Source organism: Dendrobates tinctorius, unplaced genomic scaffold, assembly GCF_039654945.1.
Source record: "Dendrobates tinctorius isolate UK_male_01 unplaced genomic scaffold, ASM3965494v1 ptg000161l, whole genome shotgun sequence".
In the NCBI taxonomy this organism is placed as follows: Eukaryota; Metazoa; Chordata; class Amphibia; order Anura; family Dendrobatidae; genus Dendrobates; species Dendrobates tinctorius.
This window is the reverse complement of record NW_027361828.1, coordinates 344,650-369,984: the sequence shown is the minus strand read 5'-3', so window position 1 is coordinate 369,984 and position 25,335 is coordinate 344,650. Positions and strand designations below refer to the sequence as shown.

Here is a 25,335-nt window from a genome sequence, read left to right as displayed (position 1 = left end):
ACCCCCCTATAAGGCGCCGACGGAATCATGGGACCTGAACTTGGTGCTCAGAGCCCTTCAGGAGGCCCCTTTCGAACCATTGCAAGAGGTATCCTTGCCTTACCTGTCCAGAAAGGTCGTTTTTCTAGTAGCCATAACGTCTATTAGGCGGGTTTCGGAATTGGCGGCCTTATCTTGTAAACCACCGTTCCTAACCTTTTATAAGGATAAGGTAGTTTTAAGGCCAGCTCCCCCCTTCTTGCCGAAGGTTGTGTCTGCATTTCATATCAACGAGGACATCGTCTTACCTTCGTTTTGCCCGGCACCGGTGCACAGGGTAGAGAAGGCTTTGCACACCCTGGATCTGGTAAGAGCTCTTAGGAGGTATGTGACAAGGACGGCGCCATTCCGCCAGACAGATTCTCTATTCGTGGTTCCAGAGGGACGGCGGAAGGGGCTCGCTGCGTCCAGAGCGACTTTGGCCAGATGGGTTCGCCTGACGGTCCAAGAAGCTTATCAAATCAGTGGCACGCCGGTTCCGGCAGGGATCAAGGCTCACTCGGCACGGGCAGTGGGTGCCTCATGGGCACTACGACACCAGGCTTCAGCGGAGCAGGTATGCAAAGCAGCTACCTGGTCCAGTTTACATACGTTTGTCAAACATTATAACGTACATACCCAGGCATCCTCGGATGCAAGCCTGGGAAGAAAGATTCTCCAGGCAGCAGTTGCGCACCTCTAATCAGGGGCGCAAATTAGCATGGATTGGGTGAGCTAAGATCCCGCCCAGAGGACTGCTTTAGGACGTCCCACAGTCTCTGTGTCCCCCAATGAGACGAAGGAGAAACATGGATTTTTGTGAGTACTCACCGTAAAATCCTTTTCTCCGAGACGCTCATTGGGGGACACAGCACCCACCCTATCAGCCAGTTGGCATTTACTTATTTTGAGTTTTACAATTCCTTGTACAAGGTTTAGGGTGGCCCCCTTTTTCAGACATATAGTTTCTTGCCTGAGTTTAAGGCGCGTTCTCCTACTGCTTATGCACTAAACTGAGTTACGCCCGGCCTAGGGGCGAGGGTGTATGCGGCGGAGGAGGAGCTAACTCTTTTTTTGTACACTTAGTGTCGGCCTCCAGACGGCAGAAGCACACACCCACAGTCTCTGTGTCCCCCAATGAGCGTCTCGGAGAAAAGGATTTTACGGTGAGTACTCACAAAAATCCATGTTTATCTTAGAAAGCCGGGCCTTTATAATGATTAGTGTTATCTCTACAGCTGGCATTTAGTAATGACCAAGGGGTGATGAGTTTTAGGGGTAAAAATAGAAGAAGGGTAATAAAACAAAAAAAAAATAAAAACTTGCTTTGCCTTTGGGATTATCGATAGATTGTCTTGCTCAGGGTTCCCCAACTCCAGTCCTCAAGGCCCACCAACAGGTCATGTTTTCAGGATTTCCCTTGTATTGTACAGGTGATGCAATTATCACCTGGGCAATACTAAGGAAATCCTGAAAACATGACCTGTTGGTGGGCCTTGAGGACTGGAGTTGGGGAACCCTGGTCTAGCCTAATCTAACCTTATTAGGGTTTTGATGCATTTCTTAGGCTAGTTTCACACTAGCGTTCTCGGGCGCAGCGCTACCGCTAAGCCCCACCCATGGCCGCGCCCCCTCCGGTCAGTTCCTCCTCTGATCGCATGACACTGCATGCGATCACCGTACCCTATATTTAGCGTTGGGTACGCTGACCGTGCTCTGGTGTGATTTTGGTGGCGCTGCGCCCAGCGCACAAAAATGCAACACAGCGCGCTTTTGTGCGCTGGGCGCAGCGCCAGCAAAATCATACCAGCGCACGGTCAGCGCACCCAGCGCTAAATATAGGGTACGATGATCGCATGCAGTGTCATGCGATCAGAGGAGGAACTGACCGGAGGGGGCGCGGCCAGGGGCGGGGCTTAGCGGCAGCCCTGCGCTGCGCCCGAGAGCGCTAGTGTGAAACTAGCCTTAGTAAATGTCATCCACACGTCCCGTTCAGAAATCCTGTTTGAACTAACACAACATGATATATAGTTCCATGGTTTGCCATAATATTAGATCTAGAGGACAAAAGAAAACTTATTGATCAAGGCAAAACTTCCTACATCAATGTGCACATAAACTCTGCCAAAAGCCGGCAGATAAATAACAGATGAACTCGTGTAAAGACGACTTTATGCCATTTGAGTATAATTTATTGCATTGGGCGACAATGAGGTCATTCATTGTTTCCACACTCTTGCCATAATTGTATGCAAAATGTAAAAGCTGGTACCAAAAGTCTTCTGTGGGTGTCATTGTGAAACAGTCAGCACTTTGTCACCTTCTGGTTTCCTCTATGGTTTATTTTCCTATGAATTAGATGACTGCAGCAGAATCGTACTGCAAACAATAAAGTCCGTGACCCACTTCTGAAGGCTTTTTATATTTATTTTTTTTTCCTCTGTAGCATGGTACATTTCATGCAGTTTATTATAAGTCCTTTTTTTGCTGTTAATTTTACCTATAATATTTCATATAATAAAAGTCATACTTTTTTCAAAACTGTCCCCATAAACTGAAGTGTGCCAATAAAATGAAGCACTGTCCATATACCCTATGTGAGACTGTCATTGGGGGGGGTAAATCCCCTGCCAAGGACCTCACTCTGAGCCAGAGCAGAACTACTCTCTGGTTACATACAGTACAGTGGATGCATTTCGTTTAATGGACACCATGAAATATTAAATTTCTCTGTATTCCCACTACATGGGAAATATGTGGCCAGAAATTACTTTTAACGTTTTCTAAGTATTTATCGGTACATATTAAAAATGAATAGGTTTTGTAATAAAAAAAACCCTCATCTCCTGAGGTAGCTCTCCGTCTGTCCCCTTCGCCCACCCAGGGAAGAGGGGGCGCTATTGTGCACCCCAGTACACCCACCTGACAAACAGAGCAACACAGACAAGGGTTAACAGAAAACACGCACACACAAAATATTCACACGCACACAAGAGCTGAATCCACCAGGGAGTGAAGTGGGGGAATAAACCAAAATGGAGAAGGATAAGGAATTACCACACGTACAAACCAAGCAACAGTCACTGATATCTCCTCCAACTCTCCTTCTCATACCACCTCCTTTCCCTCTGTTGGCCATGCAGCAAATGCTTGCTCTGACGAGGATTAGTAGCAGAGCCCAGATTATATAGGGAAAAGGAGTGGCTAACCGAGCTCAGCTGAGCACAAGGATTCCCAACATGGCTGGTTAACCCCTGTTCTGCCAGAAGAAATTAAACCCATTTAGTATGACGGAGAAGTGCTTCTTCACAGCGCCGGAGTAGGAGCAATCAGACAATGTGATCTTCTGGCTCCACTCTGTTGCAGTAACCCAGTGACAGCATATCAACTAGAAAGGGCATACACAAGAGTCTCTATATTCTTTATAGGCAAAGCAAACGTTGGAATGTTTCTTTAAACCTTTTTCCACTAGTATTTGGCATTAACTATCAATTCATGTAGAAATAAATGTCATGAAATATATTTGTGTTTTCATTTATGCAGGCAATGAATATTGTGACCTCAGTACTACTTCTGTATGCCAAGGAAGAGGAAGCCTTCTGGCTGCTGGTGGCCCTTTGTGAACGCATGCTTCCTGATTACTACAATACCAGGGTGGTCGGTGGGTACCAAGATTATTACTTTTATTTCTTTTGAACTGTATCCTTTATCATTACAAATATGTCACTGGCTGGTATACCCAAAGTTGTATGAGCGCCCAGGTACATCTACTTGGGTAAATTAATCGCAAGCATACTTGTGATGAATGCAAGTTCTTTTCGTTTCAAAATTCAAGTGTAGATAAACATAAGCTCGGAGCAAGCATAAAGTGCAAATTATAGATGCTACATAACGTTTCAACCCAGTCCTGAGTCTTGTGCACAAAGTCACTCCTAGTGTGCAGCGCTTGTCCATAAGGGGCTAATGGTCCCTGGTGTGGTAAAGTATAGGGATTTCTCCTTGGCTGTGGTGTCCTGGTGTGCTCTCCTGCGCCTCTGGTGTTTAAGAGCCGTGGCGTGTGGTGTCCTGGTGTGCAATCCAGAGGTGCAGGAGCTCACAGCAGGACACCACAGAAAAGGGCCCCTGTTCAAGAAGAGTATATGGAGCCCTTGTAGTCCAATAGTTCTGTCTATGACAGAAGCTGCTTTGAAATTAGATTTGGGCCCCCTCTTACCTGTTGGGCCCCTGTGCTGCTGCTTAGGTGGTACCAAGGATATGTCCAACCCATATATTCAGGGGCAAAGTGTATTGAGACAGCTACACATTACATGTGCTGGAGATTTCATGACATCCTGTTTTACATCCATAGCCATTAATATGGAGTTGGTCCCCAGTTAGTGGAAATAACAGTTTTCACTCTTCTGGGAAAGCTTTCTACAAGATTTTGTATTGTGTCGTGTGTAATTTTAGGTTAGACACAGATTGTGGACGAGAGGGCCTGGCTCATAATCATAGTCAGGGCCCTGTATGGCCAGTCATGTTCTTCCACGCCAAGCTTGCCCTACAGTGCTGGGCACAGTCATGGTCAAAAGAAAGTTGCTTTCCTTTAAACTGTTCCTACAATGTTGGAATCATACAAGTATCCAAAATGTGAGATTTCATGTATCTTAGATATGCTCAAGCATTAACATGTCCTTTCACTGGTATCACAGGGCCTAGGCCAAGCCCTGAAAAACGGTCCCATAGCATTATCCCTCCTCCACCAAACTTTAGTCAGTCTGGTAATGTTCCTTTGGTATTCGCCAGTGGCCAGACTCTTACATCAGCCTGCCAGATAGAGAAGTGTGACTTGTCAATTGACAGAACACATTACCATGAATGTGGCTTTACAAAACTCCATTTCTGTTTGGCATTGTGGTTGATGTAAGGCTTACATGCAATTTCTCGGCCATGGGAACGTTCAGGCATACAGTTTTTGGGCTGATGTTAATGTCGAAGGAGCATTGGTATCTACAGTTAATGAGGCAGAGTCATGGTGACGTTTATGTATTTGACGGCCCTGCTCTGTGACTTTGTATTTCCAAATTTTACGAAGTAACTTGTTGCAATGGAGGCACCCTATAGCCATATACTGGGCTCTGTGGTACTTGAAAATGCGGCTTCTGATCTTGCTCTCATTGGTGTGATGTCATGTATCGCCTGGTATTTTCACCCAAATTCTCGTCACAATTATGAATGTCGTTGTGCAGTAAAGTCAGCAGCCATGGACCGGATGTACAGGTATTCCATTTAATGTTTCTTATTTTCCCCCAGGAGCTCTCGTGGATCAAGGAGTGTTTGAAGAGTTGGCTCACGATTATGTGCCTCAGCTTTATGACTGCATGCAAGACTTGGGGGTGATTTCCACCATTTCGCTTTCTTGGTTTCTCACACTTTTCCTAAGTGTGATGCCCTTTGAAAGTGCTGTGGTGGTGGTGGATTGTTTCTTCTATGAAGGCATCAAGGTTATATTTCAGCTTGCACTCGCTGTATTAGAGGCCAATGTGGACAAGCTCCTTAACTGTAAAGATGACGGAGAAGCCATGACCGTGCTGGGAAAGTATGATACATTCTCTCATTTGTAGTTTATATTTATGTTCTAACCCTTACACAGTATAAAGTAATTTAAAGCGCTTGTAAGGCAAATTTAATATATCTAAAAAAATAAAAAAAAATTCTACTAAATATTTAGGATGGCTTTGAATAATGTTAAATTCCCCATTCCACTGCTTCTCCCATTCAAAGCTGCCCAGTTCTGACAGTCTGTACTTCCTGCTGCAGTGATAACATCCCAACACAGACATCTGACCACTGTTTATTGGAAACAGTGGCGACTCCCTGCAACCAGTGATTGGCTGCAGTGTTCACTGTGACATGCTCATTGCTGCAGAGGGAAGTAAAAACCAATGAAGGACTGCAACAGCACATTTTTCTTAATATCAACCTATCTATCTTATATTCCAGCATCACTGTCTAAATGGGAACAAATCCCCCCCACCCCGCCCAGTGAAACAGACATATAGCTCTCGCAAAAATTAAGAGACCACCACATCAAATCACTGTCATGGCCAGCCCAATCTCCAGACCTGAACCCTATTGAAAACCTCTGGAATGTAATCAAGAGGAAGATGGATAGTCACAAACCATCAAAGAAGAATTGCTTAAATTTTTGTACCAGGAGTGGCATAAGGTCACCCAAAAGCAGTGTGAAAGACTGGTGGAAAGCATGCCAAGACGCATGAAAGGTGTCACTCCTGATCCACAGCTGTAATTTTTTTTTTCTTTTGTTAATATTAAAAAAAAAAAAAAAAAACCACAACAAAACCCAAAGCCCCACATTTCTAGTAATCCATTTATAAACCTCTTATAATATGCATCTCCTAAAGTTTCTAATTTAGAATTTAAAAATTGATTGCTCTGTTTCTATTACCTCCATTCTTTTGCAGACATCACCATTTATTTCAATGTCTGACAACATTATTAGGGGACTTTCTGCTGTTATTTAAATCATCATTGTAATTACAAAGTTTTCTATTTTGAGAACTATTTTTTTCTTTTCAAGGTATCTAGATAGTGTGAGTAATAAAGACAGCACATTACCCCCAATCCCTCACCTGCATTCCCTGGTCACTGATGATTTGGAACCATACCCTGAAGTGGACATTTTCACTCTCATTGCCTCCTCTTATCAGGTATGCACATATACCAACAACATTGTGGATCATACTTTATTAGAGAACTCAAATAAGTGCTCCGATCAAGATTCAGTGTTATAGGAGCCATAATGTGTAACACTACACGGGACAGATCATCACAGGACTGCACTGTGACACATAGATGGATAGATAGAGATATATATATATATATATATATATATTCTATATCTCACTTTCTTTGATTGTCCACCAGGTGTCACTTGTGTCTTGTCCTCCATGCTACTACATGAACCCAATATTATGTGACTTTAAGATCTGATATCATAAATTCCCCTTTAAAAAGCATTCGTTATTAAGTATATATTAAAAATACCCATATTAAACACACAACAAATAATCCAGTGAATTTAAAGCACAAGTCTTATTCCCAGACCTGAGATTTAAATCATGAGGATGGTCCTAATACCTGTCTCTTCCTAAGCCACGGAGGTTGGCACCCTAGGGTCACGATAGTGGCGCCCCCGCTCGTCGTAGCCTATCCTTAGATTTCCCTTACCTGTCTAATAACCGGAAACAAAATTGTATGAATATAATAGACAACCAAGTTAAAAAAAAAAAAACAAAGACGTAATATAGGTCTGGGACAGAAGACTATTTTACCACATCTTACTGGTGTATCTCTCAACTGATATTTTAGTTTTTTTAAGGGGAATGTGTGTTATTAGTTTATGATGTCCTCTTCATAGACGAATACTGTAATGGATTTAATATACTGCTAAAATGTCTACTAAATTTCTATCCCTTTGTAGAAATTTGGCTCTATACGGGCAGATCTAATAGAACAAATGAGGTTTAAGCAAAGGTTGAAGGTGATACAGACCCTTGAGGACACTACAAAGCGAAATGTGGTAAGCCGTTAATTTTTCGATGGTTACATGTTGCTGATGGTAGTTTTTGATCATCCACAAGACCGTTCTCTTCGGAGGATATGTCATGTTGTGACAACCGGACATTCAGATAAATGACTGTCCATGTAATCGATGTCAGACTGGAATGTCTTGAGTTCACATGAGGTGCCCATCATGCAGCAATATAAAAATCACCCAAGGTGTGATTTGGCCAACAATGTGGATTTGATATTAGCAGCATGCCAATTTCTGCTGTGGATATTCACAGCAGACTTTGTAATTCGTGTAATTTGTGCAGTTGTAAATGCAGCAATAGCTGTACAATTATGTTAATATTAGTGCTGTGAAATTTTCACTGCAGAAATTCTGCAGTAATGTATTGTGTGATCATAGCCACTTACAGTGATGGGGGTTGGAAGAAGAGCCCTCTATCAGCTATAACCTTGAGTTCTTTTATAAAATATGTATGACCCAAAAAGCCGTAACTGACTGAGGGCCCTCATTTGGTTAGGGGTAATATGAATGGTGGGAGAAGGAGGCCCTCAGTGATCCCTAACTGATTGAGGATACCCATCCCAATGTCACTCCTAGTTGACTCATCCCAATGTCACTCCTAGTTGACTGAGGCCCTCCAACTTTTCACAATCAAAGACTGTGCTGAATTTGGGAGGGAACCCTCAGTCAGTTAGGGGTAAAGATGGTTATCAGAGACCGTTTACTTGACTGAGCCCAGAGCTGACAGTGACTCAACAAGGATCCAGCAAATAACTCTACGGGATATGGTTGGTCTTCTCAATCTTCACTTTGACTAGGCTGCTCTGTTGAGCCAGAGGGTGGAGGTCGCAGACAACTCTAACTCTAATTCGCTGTGCAGTCAGCGTTGGGCCACATTCACATGTTCAGTATTTGGTCAGTATTTCACATCAGTATTTGGAAGCCAAAACCAGGAGTGGAACAGTGAGCGGAAAAGTATAATAAAAGCACATCACCACTTCTGTATTTATCACCCACTCCTGGTTTTGGATTACAGATAGTGAGGTAAAATACTGACCAAATACTGAACATGTGAATGTGACCTTAGGCTTAATCAGCAGGCTTCGTACGGCCAGGATGCAGCTACAGTAGGTAGTGTCAAGGGCATGTACTGTTCTTGGAGGTTGTCCAACCCTGGGAAAAGTGGTGAACAGCCTTCACCAGACAGTATGAGTGATGGGGATGCTGCATGGGTCGGCCATGTCCATCAAAACGAAAGCGGTTTCTTACAGCAGCTCTGAATTATAACTTTTATAGAGGGGATGCAGATGTCAATATGTCCCAAGTCAGTTCTTATAATGTTCATTATTATTCAGAATAAGGCTATGTGCACACGTTGCGGAATTCCCGCGGTAACTTCCGCAGGAATTCCGGAATTCCATTCCGCGGGAAAATCGCATTTTAAATTCCCGCGATTTTCCCATGGAAAAACTAGCAATCTGCAAGCGTAATCAGCTTGCAGAATACTAGCGTTCTCCAAGCGATCTATAGCATCGCTTGGAGAACTGATTGACAGGTTGGCCACACTCGTCAAACAGTGTTTGGTGAGTGTGACCAACTTTTTACTATTGAGGCTGCCTATGCAGCATCAGTAGGAAAAAGATCTAATGTTAAAAATAATAACCAGATTTTGTTGTTTTTTTTTTTATGTTCACCTTCCGGCGTCCCGCGCAGCCTTCCCGGGCCTCAGCGGTGCTTCCGTTCCTAGTAATGCCTTGCGAGACCTCTGATGACGTCACGGTCTCGCGATACTGTAGCGATCTCGCGAGGAATAGGGACTGCTACAATATCGCGAGTCCACGACGTCATCAAAGGTCTCGCAAGGCATTACTGGGAACGGAAGCATCGCTGAGGCCCGGGAAGGCTTCGCGGGACGCTGGAAGGTGAATATAACCCGATTATTTTTTTTATTTTTTATTTTTTTTTAATTCTATTTTTTACAGGGATATGGTACACACAGCCCGCAGGACAGTCTCCCCTCCTCCGGATCGTGGGTACCATCTGCAAATGTTCTGCTTACTTTTCGCATGGTGGGCACAGCCACATGCGGAAAGTAAGCAGAGCAATGCATTCCTATGTGGGCGGAATCCCAGTGATTCCGCAAAATTAATGAGCATGCTGCGGATTTTTCCGCAATGCGATTCCGCTGCGGGAAAATCCGCAGCATTAGCACAGCATTGCAGAATCCAATAGGAATGCATGGGATGCTGGTTTTTTTTGCGTTTTCGCGGCAAAAACCGCCGCGAAAAAAACGCAGCGTGTGAATGCAGCTTTATAATATTAGAATAATGTTTGAGGCAAAAAAAGTGAACTGTGCATCAGGCACAAGTGGTATCTACTATCCCGACCACATCTAATTACTTATGTCACGTGTGTGGGCGAGCCTTCAGGGCCAGGATTGTCCTCATCAGTCACCTCCAAACCCACAGCCACTATTCCTCCTCTAAGCCCTGAAGTCATGGTCATCCTTGACTATAAAGGACAAACCGCATTATTCAGGCTACTTTCACACTTGCGTTTTTTTGCGCTGCGTGTGCAGTGCAAACGCGCATAAAAAACGCATCATGTGTTGTGTTTTTTTGGTTTTTTTGCACATGTTTTTTGCCAAAAAATGCATGCGTTTTTTTGCGCTGACTTAGACTTTAATGGGTTTTTGGGTAAATTTCGTGCGCATGTGTTTTTTTGAGGCAGGTCGGACGCACAAAAAATGCAACAGGATGCGTTTTGTGCGCTCGGGCGCACACTACAAAAAACGCATGTGCATACAAACGCGTACAAACTCATGCCAATGTGCACCCATGTTAAGTATAGGAAAAAAACGCATGTGCAAAAACGCAGCGTCTGCCACCTCTTGCCTCCCCGCTGGTCTTCCGGTGATGACTCATGCAACATCATTGGCCTCAGCAGTGTCACTTGCATATATGGGACATGACCAGTTGTTAGCTGTTGCATGTATTTGACCAATGGATGTGACTTCGTTGCCATAGATGATGATATTATACACTTCCGCCACGTTCTGGTCATGTCTGAATTTTCTGTGTTATGGCAGCATATTTAGAAATGTGAGCACAGACTTCATCTTAGGGAACTGGTTTGATTGGCGGAATAATGGTTTACATAGGAGCTGTGTAATGGGAATTTATAGAAATTGCTTTGAACGCAGCTCTCTGTCCAAGTAATGCGCCATTGTAAAGTGGAGCTGTGCTGAGGGCAAATAACGCTTGCTAATGGTTTTCTGTCCGCCTCCTTAGGTCCGCACTATTGTGACTGACACCGCATTTACTGTTGATGAGCTGGAAGAGTTGTTTGTGCTTTTTAAGGTATGCAGTAAGATTTTGGTGCAAGAGCCAACCATGTAAGACCTGACCATATACTGAGGGACATCAACCAATTATTTGTTATACAGGAACCTGGAAGGGAAGAGACCATTGGGGCCTAAGGAATATCTGTATATATTGCACAATTCATTCTGGGGGATTTCGCCGTAATCATACTTCAACTTATTGAGTATAAGTGTTAAAGAAAATTGTGTGCACGTCGTGACTGATAATTGCTCGGGTGTCTGGTGTCGAGTTTATACACGTGTCTATACAAAAATTTGTTTCTCAAAATCAAGTACGGTAAATTTAAAAAGAGGAAAAAAATGATAAAAAAAGTAAAGAAGTGAGCCAGTAAACCCCATAATAAGAGTAGAACAAGGCACACTACTCAACCATAGGAACCTGCGTTAGTGACAGTAGGAGAAACAGATTAATCTACTGGGTTTTTTTTTTTTTTTTTTTTTCTAAATCAATAGTATACATGAAAATAAACAATTTTTGTAATAAATAAACAATTTTTGTAATATATCTTTTATCAGAAAAAAAATCCTCCTCCTGGACTCAGCATTCATTCTCAAAATTCTCAATTGATGGGTAACATCGGTCTCCATTAGGCCACATTCACTCGTTCAGTATTTGGTCAGCATTTTACATCTGGTTTTGGCTGACAAATACTGGAGTATAATAGAAACACGTCACTACTTCTGTATTTTTCACCCTCTCTTGATTTTGGCTTAATAAATACTATTCAATACTGATGTGAAATACTGAACGTGGCTTTAAATACAGACTTTCCCATTACTGAGATAGAAGATGACAGTTGGTGCTTATAAAGTTCTATGGAGGAAGAGGCGTTAGAGGCGGATAGATATTCTCTGCACATTCTCCTGAAACACCGTTTAACCCCTTCCCATCAATGGATACGACTGTACTTCCAGAATTCAGATAACCCACAATCGGGCGTAGTTATGTCTGATGGATGGCACGAGCTGTGGGGGCTGAGACGTGTGGTGCTGATGGTTGCTATGGCATCAGAAGGCTGACAGTGGCCTCCATGTCTGACACATCCATCAGACATTCCGATGTTGCTAAGGATGGGTCCTGATGGGCCATCAGTCACACACTGACGGGTTAGATAATGCACTGTACAAGCTAAATTATACAGTGTATTATCAATGCGATGAAAGGGTCGTATGCTCATGTCCCCTTGTTGGATTATAAGGTTCTGGAAAAATAAAAATAATCGTTTTAAGTGTTTTAAACCATTTGTTTGTTAGTTTTTATTTTAAATTTTAAATAATTTTTTTATTTAATAAAAGCTACCCCCTGCTAGAAATACATATCTTTGGCATCACCATATTCGTAACCACCCATATGATAAAAATATATGATCTTTCATTTTGTACATGTGATGCCATTCTCGCCGTTTTCTGTGTTTTTGGCTTTAAAAAAAAAAAAAAAATTACCATAAAGTCATATGTATTGCAAAATGATATCAATAAAAACCACACTTTGAGACACAAACCCAACCCTCAACAGCTTCATCTATGGAACAATAAAGCGTTGCATGGCTTCACCATCACAGGGGGAGGGATGTAGCGGTCCTCTGTACCAAAACTAAGCTCTGATGTCGGCATTTGGGCCAGTGTGCAATTACAGTATATTAGGAGATTGAAAGCTTTATGCCTTTTTTTTTTTTCTTTACTAGCTGGACAACTACTTTAAAAGGAGGGAAGTGCATGAAAAACTAAAATAGGGTCATGTTACGCAGCGTATACTGGATTTGGCAGTTTTGTGCAGGAAAATTAGAGAATTTTTTTAATTTTTGTTTTTTAGGAAAAATGGCTAGACACCAAATTATATGTTGCCCAAAATTCCTACAAAATAAAGTGACATCCGGCCTAGTTTTGCGCAGTCGTAGTGGAAGCAGTATAGGAGCCACAAATATTCGAGGATGGCCGCATTTGTAGAGGGGAACTTGAGTGAATTCCTTAAGTTCATAGGGTGTCTGCTCCAATGAGGCTAAAACCTGGTATTCTTACCAACAGAAGGTTTGGGACAATGCGGTAGAGTTTTTAGATTGTATTATACATTGTGTCAAGCCAGAAAAACGTTGCTAAGCACAGACGATTTCAGAAGTTGCACCATTGATCGGAGACATGAATCACCTTCTTTTGATTGAGAAGGGAGTCTATAGCTAGAGAGGGATCCTCGATAACCTTGAAAATCGGTAGGACAGATAGCTGGCTTGTACAGGAGTACACTCAATCTCATGACGCCTGGAGAGGTCGATTACCCGTGACCTACCAACACCCCCCCCACACACACACACTCCCAATAACAAACGAAAGACAACATTTCTCTTGCATGTTAAAAGGCCACAGCAGCAGCCAATTTATTAATATATTTTCACTCAAAGACACTTGGTGGGGTCCTCGAAATTCTAAAGTTGTAAGGTCTGGTGATTTACCCCTGGGCATTGCCCCTTCCCCCTCCCTGCGTGTCTGTGGAGAAAGAGAACCCCCTTAGCCCTGTCCCGTCCTTTAAACCCCTTCCTACAATCCCTCCTCCCCTTGCCCTGTGTCCTTTCCTCCTTGTCTATCATCCAATCCCCTTTTTCCTATCTCCCTCTGCGTTCACCATTCCTTCTCCCTGGTCACTTACTCCCTTCCAGCGTCATGCCCGTGTCTCCCCCTATACTGACGTTCGTGTCCGCCGGGTACTTGACCGCTAAAGTGTAGGTTATTTTGTATATTGATGTCTGCATTAGGTAAGACCACCTCTTTTTCCCTGTAAGATGAACTTTTGGGTGGTATATGCATAGTTTCTGGCTCTTGGGCAGGTTCACTTTATCAATTAAAACTCTACTTTACACTATATGTAATCTCTTATTTTGATTTTGCTTTTTATGACCCTTCAATTTGTATTGTTTCAGGCTGAGCACCTGACCAGCTGCTACTGGGGAGGCACCAGCAGCTCCATCGAGCGCCATGACCCATCCTTGCCCTATCTTGAGCAATACCGCCTAGACTTCCAACAGTTCAAGAGCTTGTTTGTCCTACTTTTTCCTTGGGCATGTGGTACACACATGGATATCATGGCTTTCCGCATCTTTAAGCTTCTGGATGGAAATGGCGATGGCTTTATCAACTTTCGAGAGTTTGTTTCAGGGCTAAGTGAGTATTTTATTGGTTGGATTGTATTTTATACATTGATGTATGCTGATTACACAAAGTAATCAATCTATGCAATACAGATAAATTACATTTGTTAATAAAATAAAGGTGACTTCTAATGGCCAAAGTTAAAATTTCATATCCCAGTTCAGCTGACATGTCCTCTCTGCAGGAAATATAAAATGGCAAACCCAGTGTTGCTCCAGCACCAAAGCTCTACCAGTCCCTACTGGGGTTTCCCTGCAGCAGTGACTTGTTGTACATCTAAGTGACCATTGCATAAAATTACTGGCCTCCGCAATGGAGCTGGCATGTGTGGCCATTGAGACCAATGTACATGTGTGCATCATTTCATCACTGCAGGAAAGATGAACAAAGACCAGATGAGGCCATCGTCACTTTACCGCTGGCACGCCACACACCACACCTCTACCTCTGAGGGAGGAGGCCGTTTATGCTGTATACCTCCGATATAGATGTGTGTGTGTGTGTGTGTGTGTGTGTGTGTGTTTCTGGCGTAAAAGCTTTGAAAAGTTGTGAAATTGCCTAACTCTTGTGACTTTTTGCCATTTGTCATGTCTGTTTCTCCCAGATCTGACAAAATGGCTAGGGCTGGTACAGGGAGAAACGGCAGGGTGAGACCCCAGCGCTCATCCAATTCATGAAGAGTTGTGGGGTGAGATTTTTGGCGTAGTGCACAGAGGCGCGCACATCACTCGTCAGATGCTTCAGATTTTTGAAGAAGCATGCAACTCTCCTTGAATCGGCAGAATCTGACTCCAGCCCACCCCCTTATCAAGACTGTTGTGAATCTGACCCACTTTGTGCTATACTGTTTTTAATTTCGTTACGTGTTGTCTGTCTTTTGTTTTTATTTTAATTTTTTTTGCGTTACGGAATCGTGCAACAAACTGCGATTCCATACAGCAAAAAAACAAAACTAATGTATACTGGACCAAATTAGACCAAATGGAAGCTCTTTTGGCCCTATGTTGGCTGAATAGGAGCCTATTGGTACATATGATAGATGCACTTGGGAAACGAACACTGTGCGCACCACAATATCTCACACTGCTTTGCACAATGTCGAGTGGTTAGTCCACCCTGGTACATCTGTAATTAAGTAGCAGGGAGGAACTCTGACCCTGATACCACATTTACTGCCGTAACGGATCGGCTTAGTGTAATGCGGTATTTATGTCCTCAGGTGCAGCCTGCCATGGTGACCTCACAGAAAAGCTGAAGCTGTTGTACAGAATGCACATATTGCCTGGTGAGTTCTTCACATCTACTGAGCATTACATCAGCCATAACACATTTCTGGTATACGTGGATAGAAGTTACTGCCGATAAGATCAAGGTTTACAACTCGTACATTAATTCTTCCTTTAATAGGGATCACTAAACTGTTTCAAATGTTCAATCCACAGACCTTTAACCTTATATAGTGATATGATAACACATTATTGACCTTTTCAGACCTGTCTCCAGACCAAGAAGAACCAGATTCTGCTTTTGATGCCGCCCAGTACTTTGAAGACATCGCACCTGAGTGTAGCCAAGGTATGCCACCATCTATGAAAGCAGGTTTGCTGCTATTACAACCTCAGGTTGATGGTGACCACACCTCTAGACTCGATTAGCCAGTTTGTAGCCTAGAACAAGTTCAGGTATGTTGGTTTATCTTTACCAAAAGTGTAATGGAGTAATTTCGAACGTCAATCATTGATTGCTGGTTGTTCTAGTCCCTGACTTCTGTAAAAAGTGTTGTAAATACAGCATCTCCCCAAATCCCTCATTATAGGGACTGCAGACTTGTGTATCCTCACATAGCGCAGTGGGGGTTCTCTGGCATTGGGAGTGGCGGGCTCGTGATCACAAGTATGTGAGCAGGGCCGAACACAGTCTAGACCGAATGTGGCCGTAAGTATGCAAATCACATTCTTGTGATAACATGACCGCCCGCTCCCAGCATCGGAGAATCCTCACAATGCTCGCGATGTGAGGATTCATAAGTCTGCGGTCACATAGAGTAAGGCTAAGTGCACACGTTGCAGAAAATTTCTGCTCAAAAACCTGACTCCCTTCCCAGAAACCACACCTATTTTTCCGCGGCGGTTTTTGCGCGGTTTTGATGCGTTTTTTTCCGCAGCGGTTTCAAACCGCATGGAAGAAGCCAAAACCGCGAAAAAATCCGCAAAATTAATTAGCATGATGCGGTTTTTTCGCGTTAAACGCATCAATATGCACAAAAAGTGCAAAATGCATAGAAATGACTGGGAAGCTTATTTTTAGCGGTTTTATAGTAAAAACCGCTAAAAAAAAGCTGTGTGTGAACACAGCCGAAATATATAAAAACTGATGAAAAGCTTATGTATGCCTATAACCATAGAAACATCTGACTAAAAGATCTGAAAACGCCAAACCAGCAAACTTTCTGAAAGCCATAATTTTTTGTCAGTCTCCAAACTTTTGTCCATGACTATATGGTTGGTTTCGACACTCAACAATATTTATTTTGTGCTTAGTTTGCAACAGCTTTTTATGTCTGATTCATCAACATAGACATATTGTATACCAGTCTTGATGCGCTGGCAAGTGCTGTGCGCCAGGAACTGAAGTACATTTCTGGCATAATTTATGTCATATATGTGGCCTAAATTGTCATGAATTAGTTGGACCTGCTTGGTTCTGCCCCAGCTCCACTCACTTTTCTGAAATTTTTTGGAGCTGTCAAAAGTTGCAAAATGTTAGCCCAACTTCAATTTGCACAAACAATGTGACCTTTTTAAGCTGTTTTATACTAGAATTTGGGCGAAAACCCATTAATAAATTAGGCCCTGTGGCTTTGACATGCATAACCAGGCTCCTGCTGAAACTGCAGACCTCAGTGTGAACACCATACCTGCCTTTAACCCCTTAGAGACCACGGTCTATAGAAACAGCATCTTAGTGGGAGCCATTTCCCCTGTCTAAACACTATTAGCCCATTTCCCCCGATCAGTGCGGATGGCCATGGCTGCTGCCTTTAGTCATTCCATTTATTTTTTTTTTATAAATCTAATTTTCTTTGTAACTAGAGCTGGTTTATTGGCCCAAGTTACAGGGCAAATTCAACCTCCTGGCTGTATAGCAAAGCTGACCTGGGCCTGTTAGGACCTAGTAGTAGAGTTGAGCGAATTTGTTCAGGTCCCTGCTTATTCGGCAAGTTATAACAATTACTGAATAAGCTACAGCGGGAACTCGGATACATGGAGCACGCCGGCTGATCGGTGCCGCAGCTGCATGTGTTGTGGCTGTCACAGTCGCAACCATATGCATGGAGAGTCCAACACACAGGCTGTCCATGCATGTGTTGTGACTGTGACACAGCTGCAGCAGCTGCGGCAGCGATCAGCTGTTCAGCCGGCGCGCTCCATGTATCCGGGTTCCCGCTGTAGCTTATTCGGAAAGCGCTATAGCTTGCTATAAAATTTTGTAAGTTGCAGCCGCCTTTGTCCTGAGCTGGATCACTGTAAAATAAGATCCCAAATAAAAAAAAAATAAAAAATTTGTGTGATGGCTCATTTATTTTTCTTTGGGGGGAGAATTGAAAAAAGTTCTTCTAGCACATAAAATCTACCCAGAGTTGTAGCATTGAAAAATATAACTTGCCCCATAATAAACAAGCCTCATATGGCTTTGTCGATTGAAAAATTAAATGTCTATGGTTCACCGTGATAAAAAAAAAAAAATAACCCAGATAGCTTTGTCCTTAAGAAGGTTAATAAAAACTCAATTGTAAAGGTGGTAATTGACTTTAGAACATAACACTTCTAGTTAAGTTGTGCAAAAATCATTTTTAAAGAGCAATATTGTATTTCAAATATGTAAAGAAGTCTGATCAGTGCATTAGGGAAAGTGTACAAAATCCAGCAGCAAGCATAATCGCCACAGGTTAAACTTGGTTATTGTACAAATAAAATAAGATAAAATCCTATGAATTGCTAACTCCTAGTGGCGGGGGCATTTGGAGTGTCATATTGTGTGTGGGTGGCTGTTGAGGCATCATACTGTTTGGGGAGGAGACATTGGGAGTACCGTACTGTGCAGGGGATATCAGGGTATCATACTGTGTATGGGTAGTTGTGGAGGCATACTATGTGGGTGGAGGGAATTGGGGTATCATACTGAGAGGGGGGGCTCTAGGGCAGGCACCATTTTATCTGTGTGTGGTGGGGGATGCCATACTCTGTGGGGAAATCCTACTATATGGTGGGGGAATTGGGGACATCATAAGCTATAATGGACTCATAGTCTTTGAGGCAGCATTCTTTGTGTGAATGACCGTTGGCAGCTTACTGTGTGTAGAAACTAGTGGGGGCTTCATACTGTATAAGAGGAATATGTGGGCACCATACTGTGTCTGTGTGTGAAGGGTTTGGGGGGAGAATGTACTGTGGGGTCATTATACTGTGCGGGGAATACTGTAGGGGCACCATGCAATGGGGGCTTCATAATGTATGGGGGTGTCCTATTTTATGGAGGCTGCTAGACAAAACGACTCCTTTCCAGATTGCGTACTTGTATACTTTTATTTCCCAACGCGTTTCGAAGTTAAAACTTCTTCCTCAGGGGATGATATGTACCAACAGACAAGGTAGTTCCCAGTTTTATACATACAAATTTCAAAAATTGGCGCCAAAGGTCACATGTTACAGGGAAAGAATGTCAAAGGTCATCAGTATCAAAAAAATGTACAAAAAAATGTTTAAAACTATATTTGTTTCCACCTTGATAAATTCTCTTAAAATATTTATTTACAGATCGTATGAAAAAAGAAGAATAAATGAAAAAACGAAAAAATAAATATATAAGAGGATAGACCTGTGTTAGAACTATAAAAGAAACTGAAAGGAGCAGTAGATCACAACTCAGACCATCATCCTACATGAGCAGACGAATGAAAAAGAAAAAAAGAGGAATAAAGAAAAAAAAGGAAAAAGAAAATGAAAAGCTGTCTGCTCATGTAGGATGATGGTCTGAGTTGTGATCTACTGCTCCTTTCAGTTTCTTTTATAGTTCTAACACAGGTCTATCCTCTTATATATTTATTTTTTCGTTTTTTCATTTATTCTTCTTTTTTCATACGATCTGTAAATAAATATTTTAAGAGAATTTATCAAGGTGGAAACAATATAGTTTTAAACATTTTTTTGTACATTTTTTTGATACTGATGACCTTTGACATTCTTTCCCTGTAACATGTGACCTTTGGCGCCAATTTTTGAAATTTGTATGTATAAAACTGGGAACTACCTTGTCTGTTTGTACATATCATCCCCTGAGGAAGAAGTTTTAACTTCGAAACGCGTTGGGAAATAAAAGTATACAAGTACGCAATCTGGAAAGGAGTCGTTTTGTCTAGCAGCGCACGTTTAATCCAAAAATTATTTCTTTGAAATCTGATGATCTATGGTCACGGCATGGCCATTTGGATGTACAGCAGCCTGACCTCTATTCCTTTATGCCTAAAACTCTCCTGCTATTGGTGAGTATAACAGCTTGAATCATATCTATTTTACTTGGGTAAGACCCTATTGCGCTCTTTCTCTTTTAGTTTTAACTATTTTATGGAGGCTGGGACGCTACGATATTAGAGAAGTGGCTTAGTGTTAGTAGTGTAAAAATGAATAGAAATTGCTGCTGCATACTAACTAGGCTCACCGCTATATGTATCCCTCATTCCTATGTTTCTAAGGTGGAGGTATGCCTGAGCCCCTCTTAGTGGTGGCTACAGCTTCCTGTTATAGCAGTTTAATGCGGCTCAGTGCTAGACCTCTGTAGCAGATGTCTGGCCTGTCCCTATGGTAGGTATGCCACTGATTCATACAGAACTGTGATTTACATTAAAAAACTGACACCGCGTGCAGTTACAATACAATGCAGTTACTGCGTGTTTGCGATGGTAGTGCGATATCATTTGCGATTTGCTGCAGCAGACATCTAAGAGATGTTTCTTCATTTCCTGTGTTGTCCTTAAGTTGCTGCAATTGAGTTGAGAAGCCAGAAAAGGACAGAAGAAGGCTTTGTTGCCATCACTCTTAAAAAGGCTAAAGGTAACGCCTAGTGGTGACAATGTCCGTGTTGTGCTTGTAGTAGAGACAGTAACATTGTGATTATTGTGACTGGAACGTTCCCATTACTGAAAATGTAAACCATTGTTATCTCATTTATTAGTTAGGAAAACAAGACACGATAACCGAAATTATCTCCGGATGTGGGCACAAGAAAACCGGTCTAGGCAAAAAGTTGCTGCAGAACTACCCAAGTTAAATCAGGTATTGCCTTGATTCCAAGCTTGTATGTTAGCATTGTTCTACTTGTCAGCAATTCATTATACTTCTTTACATGTATAATGGACTAAAATGGGTATTGGCTAGGTGCATATCTCGAGGCCAGTTGGCCGGGCATGTCTTGGGTGCAGGTCAGATGCCAACTTTACTGTATCCCAGTCGCCTGGTATTGGGCAAGTTGAGTGAAGTAAGGCCTAGCTGCAACTCATATTCAAACAGAGAAATTACTCAGTATACTTAAAGGGGTTGGCCACTTTATCTTTAATTTAACAGATGTTTTGGGGGCATAATTTTATGGCGTTTACTAATGTACAAGTATTACAGGTTCCCAACCTGCACTTTCCTCACAGACTGCACACCTTTACAGTCCTCAAAAATGACAGCAAGTAGAGAAGCGTCACCAAAACTGTCCATAGCCGCCACTAATTGGCTAACAGTGGAAGAGTTTTACGATTGGGGGAGGGTGAAGGACAGGTCAGGAGACACGCTGCTCCTTGTTGTGGACCAGAGTTCTGTGCAGTCTGTGAGGAAAGTTACACTCACAAGTGCAGGAGGAGAACCTGTCATGCCTATATAATAGGGCCACTAAGTCATCTCTCCAGCATATCTATTAACACAGAAGTAGTCAACCCCTTTATGTCCTTGATTTCTTAGTTTTGATTTTGGTCGGGTTATTACAATCCGCTTTCCTTGGAGACTAATGTAAAAAATATTTGATTATTTATTACTGACTATCTCCGATACTCTGCTGTAGATTTAGGAAAATGGATATTCAGGAGATGGGACTTTTGCTTTTTTATCCATACTATCTAACCCCTGTTAGTGTTCTAGGGGTAGTTATATTGCTTGTTCATAAAGACCTCCATACATATTAGATGAGTCAGCCACCAATTTAGGCGAGATTAGACAAAAATCAAATGTGTATGCGGGAGTCTGAACTCGCTCTCCCAACAGATGATGTTGGGGGAGAGAAGGATCTAGTCTGTTAAATTTAAATAGCCATTCCTTTTGGTCATTTTGAGTAGCCAATACCAGAGGAGTGAGAAATTGGTTCTCTTATTTTGGACACCGGAGCACTGAGACGAGCTGTCCTATGGATGGGGGAAGTTGGGTGAGCGAGCAGTCAGTCAAACTATAGTTCGGTCAACGGCTTTGTTAGAAACAGATATAAGTAAAAATGGATGAAAATAATTTAACTCTTTAAACTGAAAAGACTTGGTGACATGCTTGTTGACTGGATCAAGAGCAGTACATATTGGAAGGCCCTCCATAATTGGGCCATGTTTTGCCACCATGGACAGAAAAGCTTGTGCATTTACGATTATTCCCAATTAATGTCCAATGAGCCAATCCTACACCTTTATGACTGGGATCACACTACCGTGTGTGATGCGTGAAACTCGCACGAGTCTCTCGCATCAACACCCTGTGCTGCTGCCGGCACTCAGGACCAGAGCTGCGGCTATTACTAATGTGCCTCCCAAATCTTGGGAGAGAGGTTATGTTGGCTTAACAGCGATCTAATGCGCATTACTAGCCTAAAGGTTCGTGTACACTGTGATGCAGTGTGTTAAAAGACCGCCAAAATGCTTCCGGTCGGTGGTTGTTTAATATCCTGTTTACACAGGCAGTCCCCTCTTCCGGTGCACACTGAATAATCTAATACTGTTCAGTGTATATAAACAGTCATTGTTTTTGGCAACACAGGACTGTATGCTGCCGCCAACCATGAACTGTTGTGCAAACCAAAAGATCAGTTCACCCGACAAAAGATCTTTTGCTTGTTTGTCTGGTGATCGTCAGCCTGTTTAGATTGCAAGATTATTGTGAACAAGCATTTCTTGAAATGCTCATTTCTAGATCATCTTCCATTGTAAAAGCTGGTACTTCTCATCACTGTCAAAATTAACTGTGGATCTAGATGCATAAGCAATCCAGAGTTCATCTCCTCATACAAGAAAAAACCCAAGTGGTCATGTAAGTGGTAATAATAATCAACATCTGGTAGTAGCCTTTCTGTGTGCCGTTCAGTGCAGACTACAATGTACCAAGTTTATCTTAATTTCTCTAAACTGTGTCACAGAAAATTCAGTCGCACTAAGCAATTCTTCATTTTGTCTCCTCTTGATTGTTTTCTTCTAGGAGCAGTTTATTGAGTTGTGTAAGACCATGTACAATATGTTTAGCGAGGATCCAAATGAGCAGGAACTCTACCATGCAACTGCTGCTGTTACCAGCTTATTGCTTGAGATTGGTGAGGTGGGCAAACTCTTGTCCATGCAGCCTTCAGAAGAAACTCCCAGTCACTGCAGCACAGAAACTCAAAGTAGGGTTCTTGAAAAGAAGCCCATCCAGACTTATCAGTATGTGCAATCAGGAGCCTTCTCCTCAAGCCTCGTTTCCACTGATAACACAGATGAAATTCACGCTGATCAAATGGAGGAGGTCAAGCTTGAGGACTCTTCTCCAAGAGACACCGGGGCCTGCTCATCTATGCTCATATCAGATGATGAGACAAAAGACGATAGTTCCATGTCGTCTTACTCTGTGTTGAGTGCCGGGTCACATGAAGATGATAAACTACAGTGTGAAGATATTGGTGATGACACCATCCTTGTACGAAGTCGCCACCATGCTTCTTTGCCTGTCAGTACTAGTCTGGACCAAGACTGGGCTGTTACATTCGAGCAGTTCCTTGCTTCTCTCTTGACAGAGCCAGCTATTGTCAGATACTTTGAGAAACCGGTGTCCATGATGGCTAGAATAACTAATGCTAAAAATGTCAGACTGATGGGGAAAGCTTTCCCTTCTACAAGTGACTATGAGCTTGCCACCATCTCAGGCTGAAGAACACTAGGGACGTTGTATATACTATTCTACCATGGTAGGTAGAGTCTAAATCCCATCATCCCTATTAGAAGAGCAACCTCTGTTTTTAATATTTTAGTCCAAAAATGCACAATTTGCAGTGACCATCTAAAGATTTTATGGATTTTAACCTAGCATTCTCCTTGGGGTGCACCCATTACATAGGCATGAGTACAAACCATCTTAAATAACAAATTAAGGTTTTTAGACTACATAAGGACATATAAACCTAACCTGAAAATAGGATTTTATGTTTTGTCCTCTAGAGGACAAGACTGTATTGTACTGAAGATAAGGCCACATATGGTACAACACAGTATCCTCTTTGGTGAAATATTACATCCTGTGTCTTCTAAGATTCCTGTAAATAAGTTATTACGTGAGCTTGGATATATTTAGTCAGTTGGAATGCATTGACACTTTACTATACAGTATCCCGTCCCCTTTATGCTGGTTTTTGCTGTCTTGAGCACCTGCACTTTGAGTTCCTGCTTTTTTTTTTTTTTTTTTTTTTTTTTTTTTTTTATACATTGAATTGTCAGTTCATCATTAGGTCTAACATTTGACTATTTTTTCCCCTTTCCTCAATTAATATGGTGCTTCTCCAGGAAAAAAGTGTATTTGGTGATTTGACTATATATATAAAAAAAAAATTGCTGCAAGTCTGTGTTGGACCTTAGAAGATTGTTTTATTGTAGAAGGATGTGGAGTGCACAAAGGTTTTCCACTTATGACTTCATTTTGTAACGTGTATCAATGCCTTTTGTGTGTATGTATATATATTTTTTTTTATTTTGAAGTGTCTTATTTTTTTAAAGCTATTTTTAATTTCAGGTAATTATTGTAATATATATATTGAACCCCATAGATGTTAAGAAAATGTAACAAACCAATGCTGCTGTTTTGTTCTTCTGTTTACAAGAAATAAAAGGGTTCTTTCAGAAACTGCGTCCTGTCATTCATGCACTTTTTTTATTTTTATTGATCATGCAAAAAAAGTTAATGTTTTAATAATCTGAGCTACCTATTAAAGGAGATTGGTGCTAATTTACTAGGCTATGATTAGTATAAGAGACTGCCGTACTATCGATCTGCATACTCTTCAGCAGAAAGGATTTATACTGGAATAGAAAAATGTGTATATTTTTTCTTTATCAGAAACAGTGCCACTTATTGTTCAGAGGCAGTACCTGGTATTGCATGGCAACAATCAGTTTAACAACTGTGAATTTTTGCAAGGGCTCTCCAGCTAAGAGTGATAACATGCGTAAAGGGAACCTTTCATGTCAAAAACCACTATTAACCCTTCGATATTGGGATAATCTACGTGTTAATAGTGTTCCAAAGACATGCGACCTCCACACTGAAAGCCTGGCCACTGAGAAGAAATGGACTTCATTCCTCCAGTTTTCAGAGGCCAGTGCGGCTTCAGTCACCACTCAGTACATAGTGAGCGGCGGCTGTAACCATGCTTTGGCAGTGACTGATGGCCTACTCAGCAGTGTATCAGTGCTGCGACGGCTATCAGTCAGTGCCAGAGCGTGGTCACTGTGTACTGAGTGGTGACTAAAGCCACACCTCTATGACTGAAAGCCGGAAGCTGCCGGGAGAAATAAAGTTCATTTTCCTCACTGTAGCCTGGCTCTCAGTGCGGTGGAAGCACGGCTTTAGAACGCTATTAACCAGCAGATTAACCTCATTTATGCAGGTTAATAGCAATTGGGAACAAGACAGGTTCCCTTTAATTGCTCAATTGATTCAGAAATACAACTGTAAATTTTACGGAACAGATACAATATCGCTACAGTAATCTTGTACAACTGGGCTGAATTGGAAAATAGGACCCTACATTAGTTAAAATTTACAAGCGTTAATCTTTTATGATGAACATTAAATGATTAACTAACTAAAGAATTGTTATTGTTAAACTGGCCAAGCCAAGTGGTTTATACTCTGCGGCAACTTTGCCCATGACATAGGTTGCAGGGCCAAATATTGCTATA

At 42.0% G+C, this 25,335-nt stretch overlaps 1 protein-coding gene across 3 annotated transcripts in view; it reads left to right on the top strand.

The window, feature by feature from the left end:
- TBC1D9 (TBC1 domain family member 9) overlaps positions 1-24,277 on the top strand; it is a 167,348-nt gene extending 143,071 nt beyond the window's left edge. For 2 of the 3 annotated variants that reach the window (XM_073549768.1, XM_073549767.1), the window contains exons 11-21: positions 3,562-3,679; positions 5,311-5,596; positions 6,599-6,728; positions 7,502-7,600; positions 10,885-10,953; positions 13,889-14,129; positions 15,337-15,402; positions 15,609-15,692; positions 20,153-20,227; positions 20,349-20,449; positions 22,607-24,277. In XM_073549768.1, the coding sequence (XP_073405869.1) occupies positions 3,562-3,679; positions 5,311-5,596; positions 6,599-6,728; positions 7,502-7,600; positions 10,885-10,953; positions 13,889-14,129; positions 15,337-15,402; positions 15,609-15,692; positions 20,153-20,227; positions 20,349-20,449; positions 22,607-23,311 (1,974 nt within the window). In that variant the 3' untranslated portion in view covers positions 23,312-24,277. The remainder of the gene's footprint in view (positions 1-3,561; positions 3,680-5,310; positions 5,597-6,598; positions 6,729-7,501; positions 7,601-10,884; positions 10,954-13,888; positions 14,130-15,336; positions 15,403-15,608; positions 15,693-20,152; positions 20,228-20,348; positions 20,450-22,606) is intronic. The other variant, XM_073549769.1, reaches the window with a different exon arrangement.
- Positions 24,278-25,335: the final 1,058 nt, after the last annotated feature.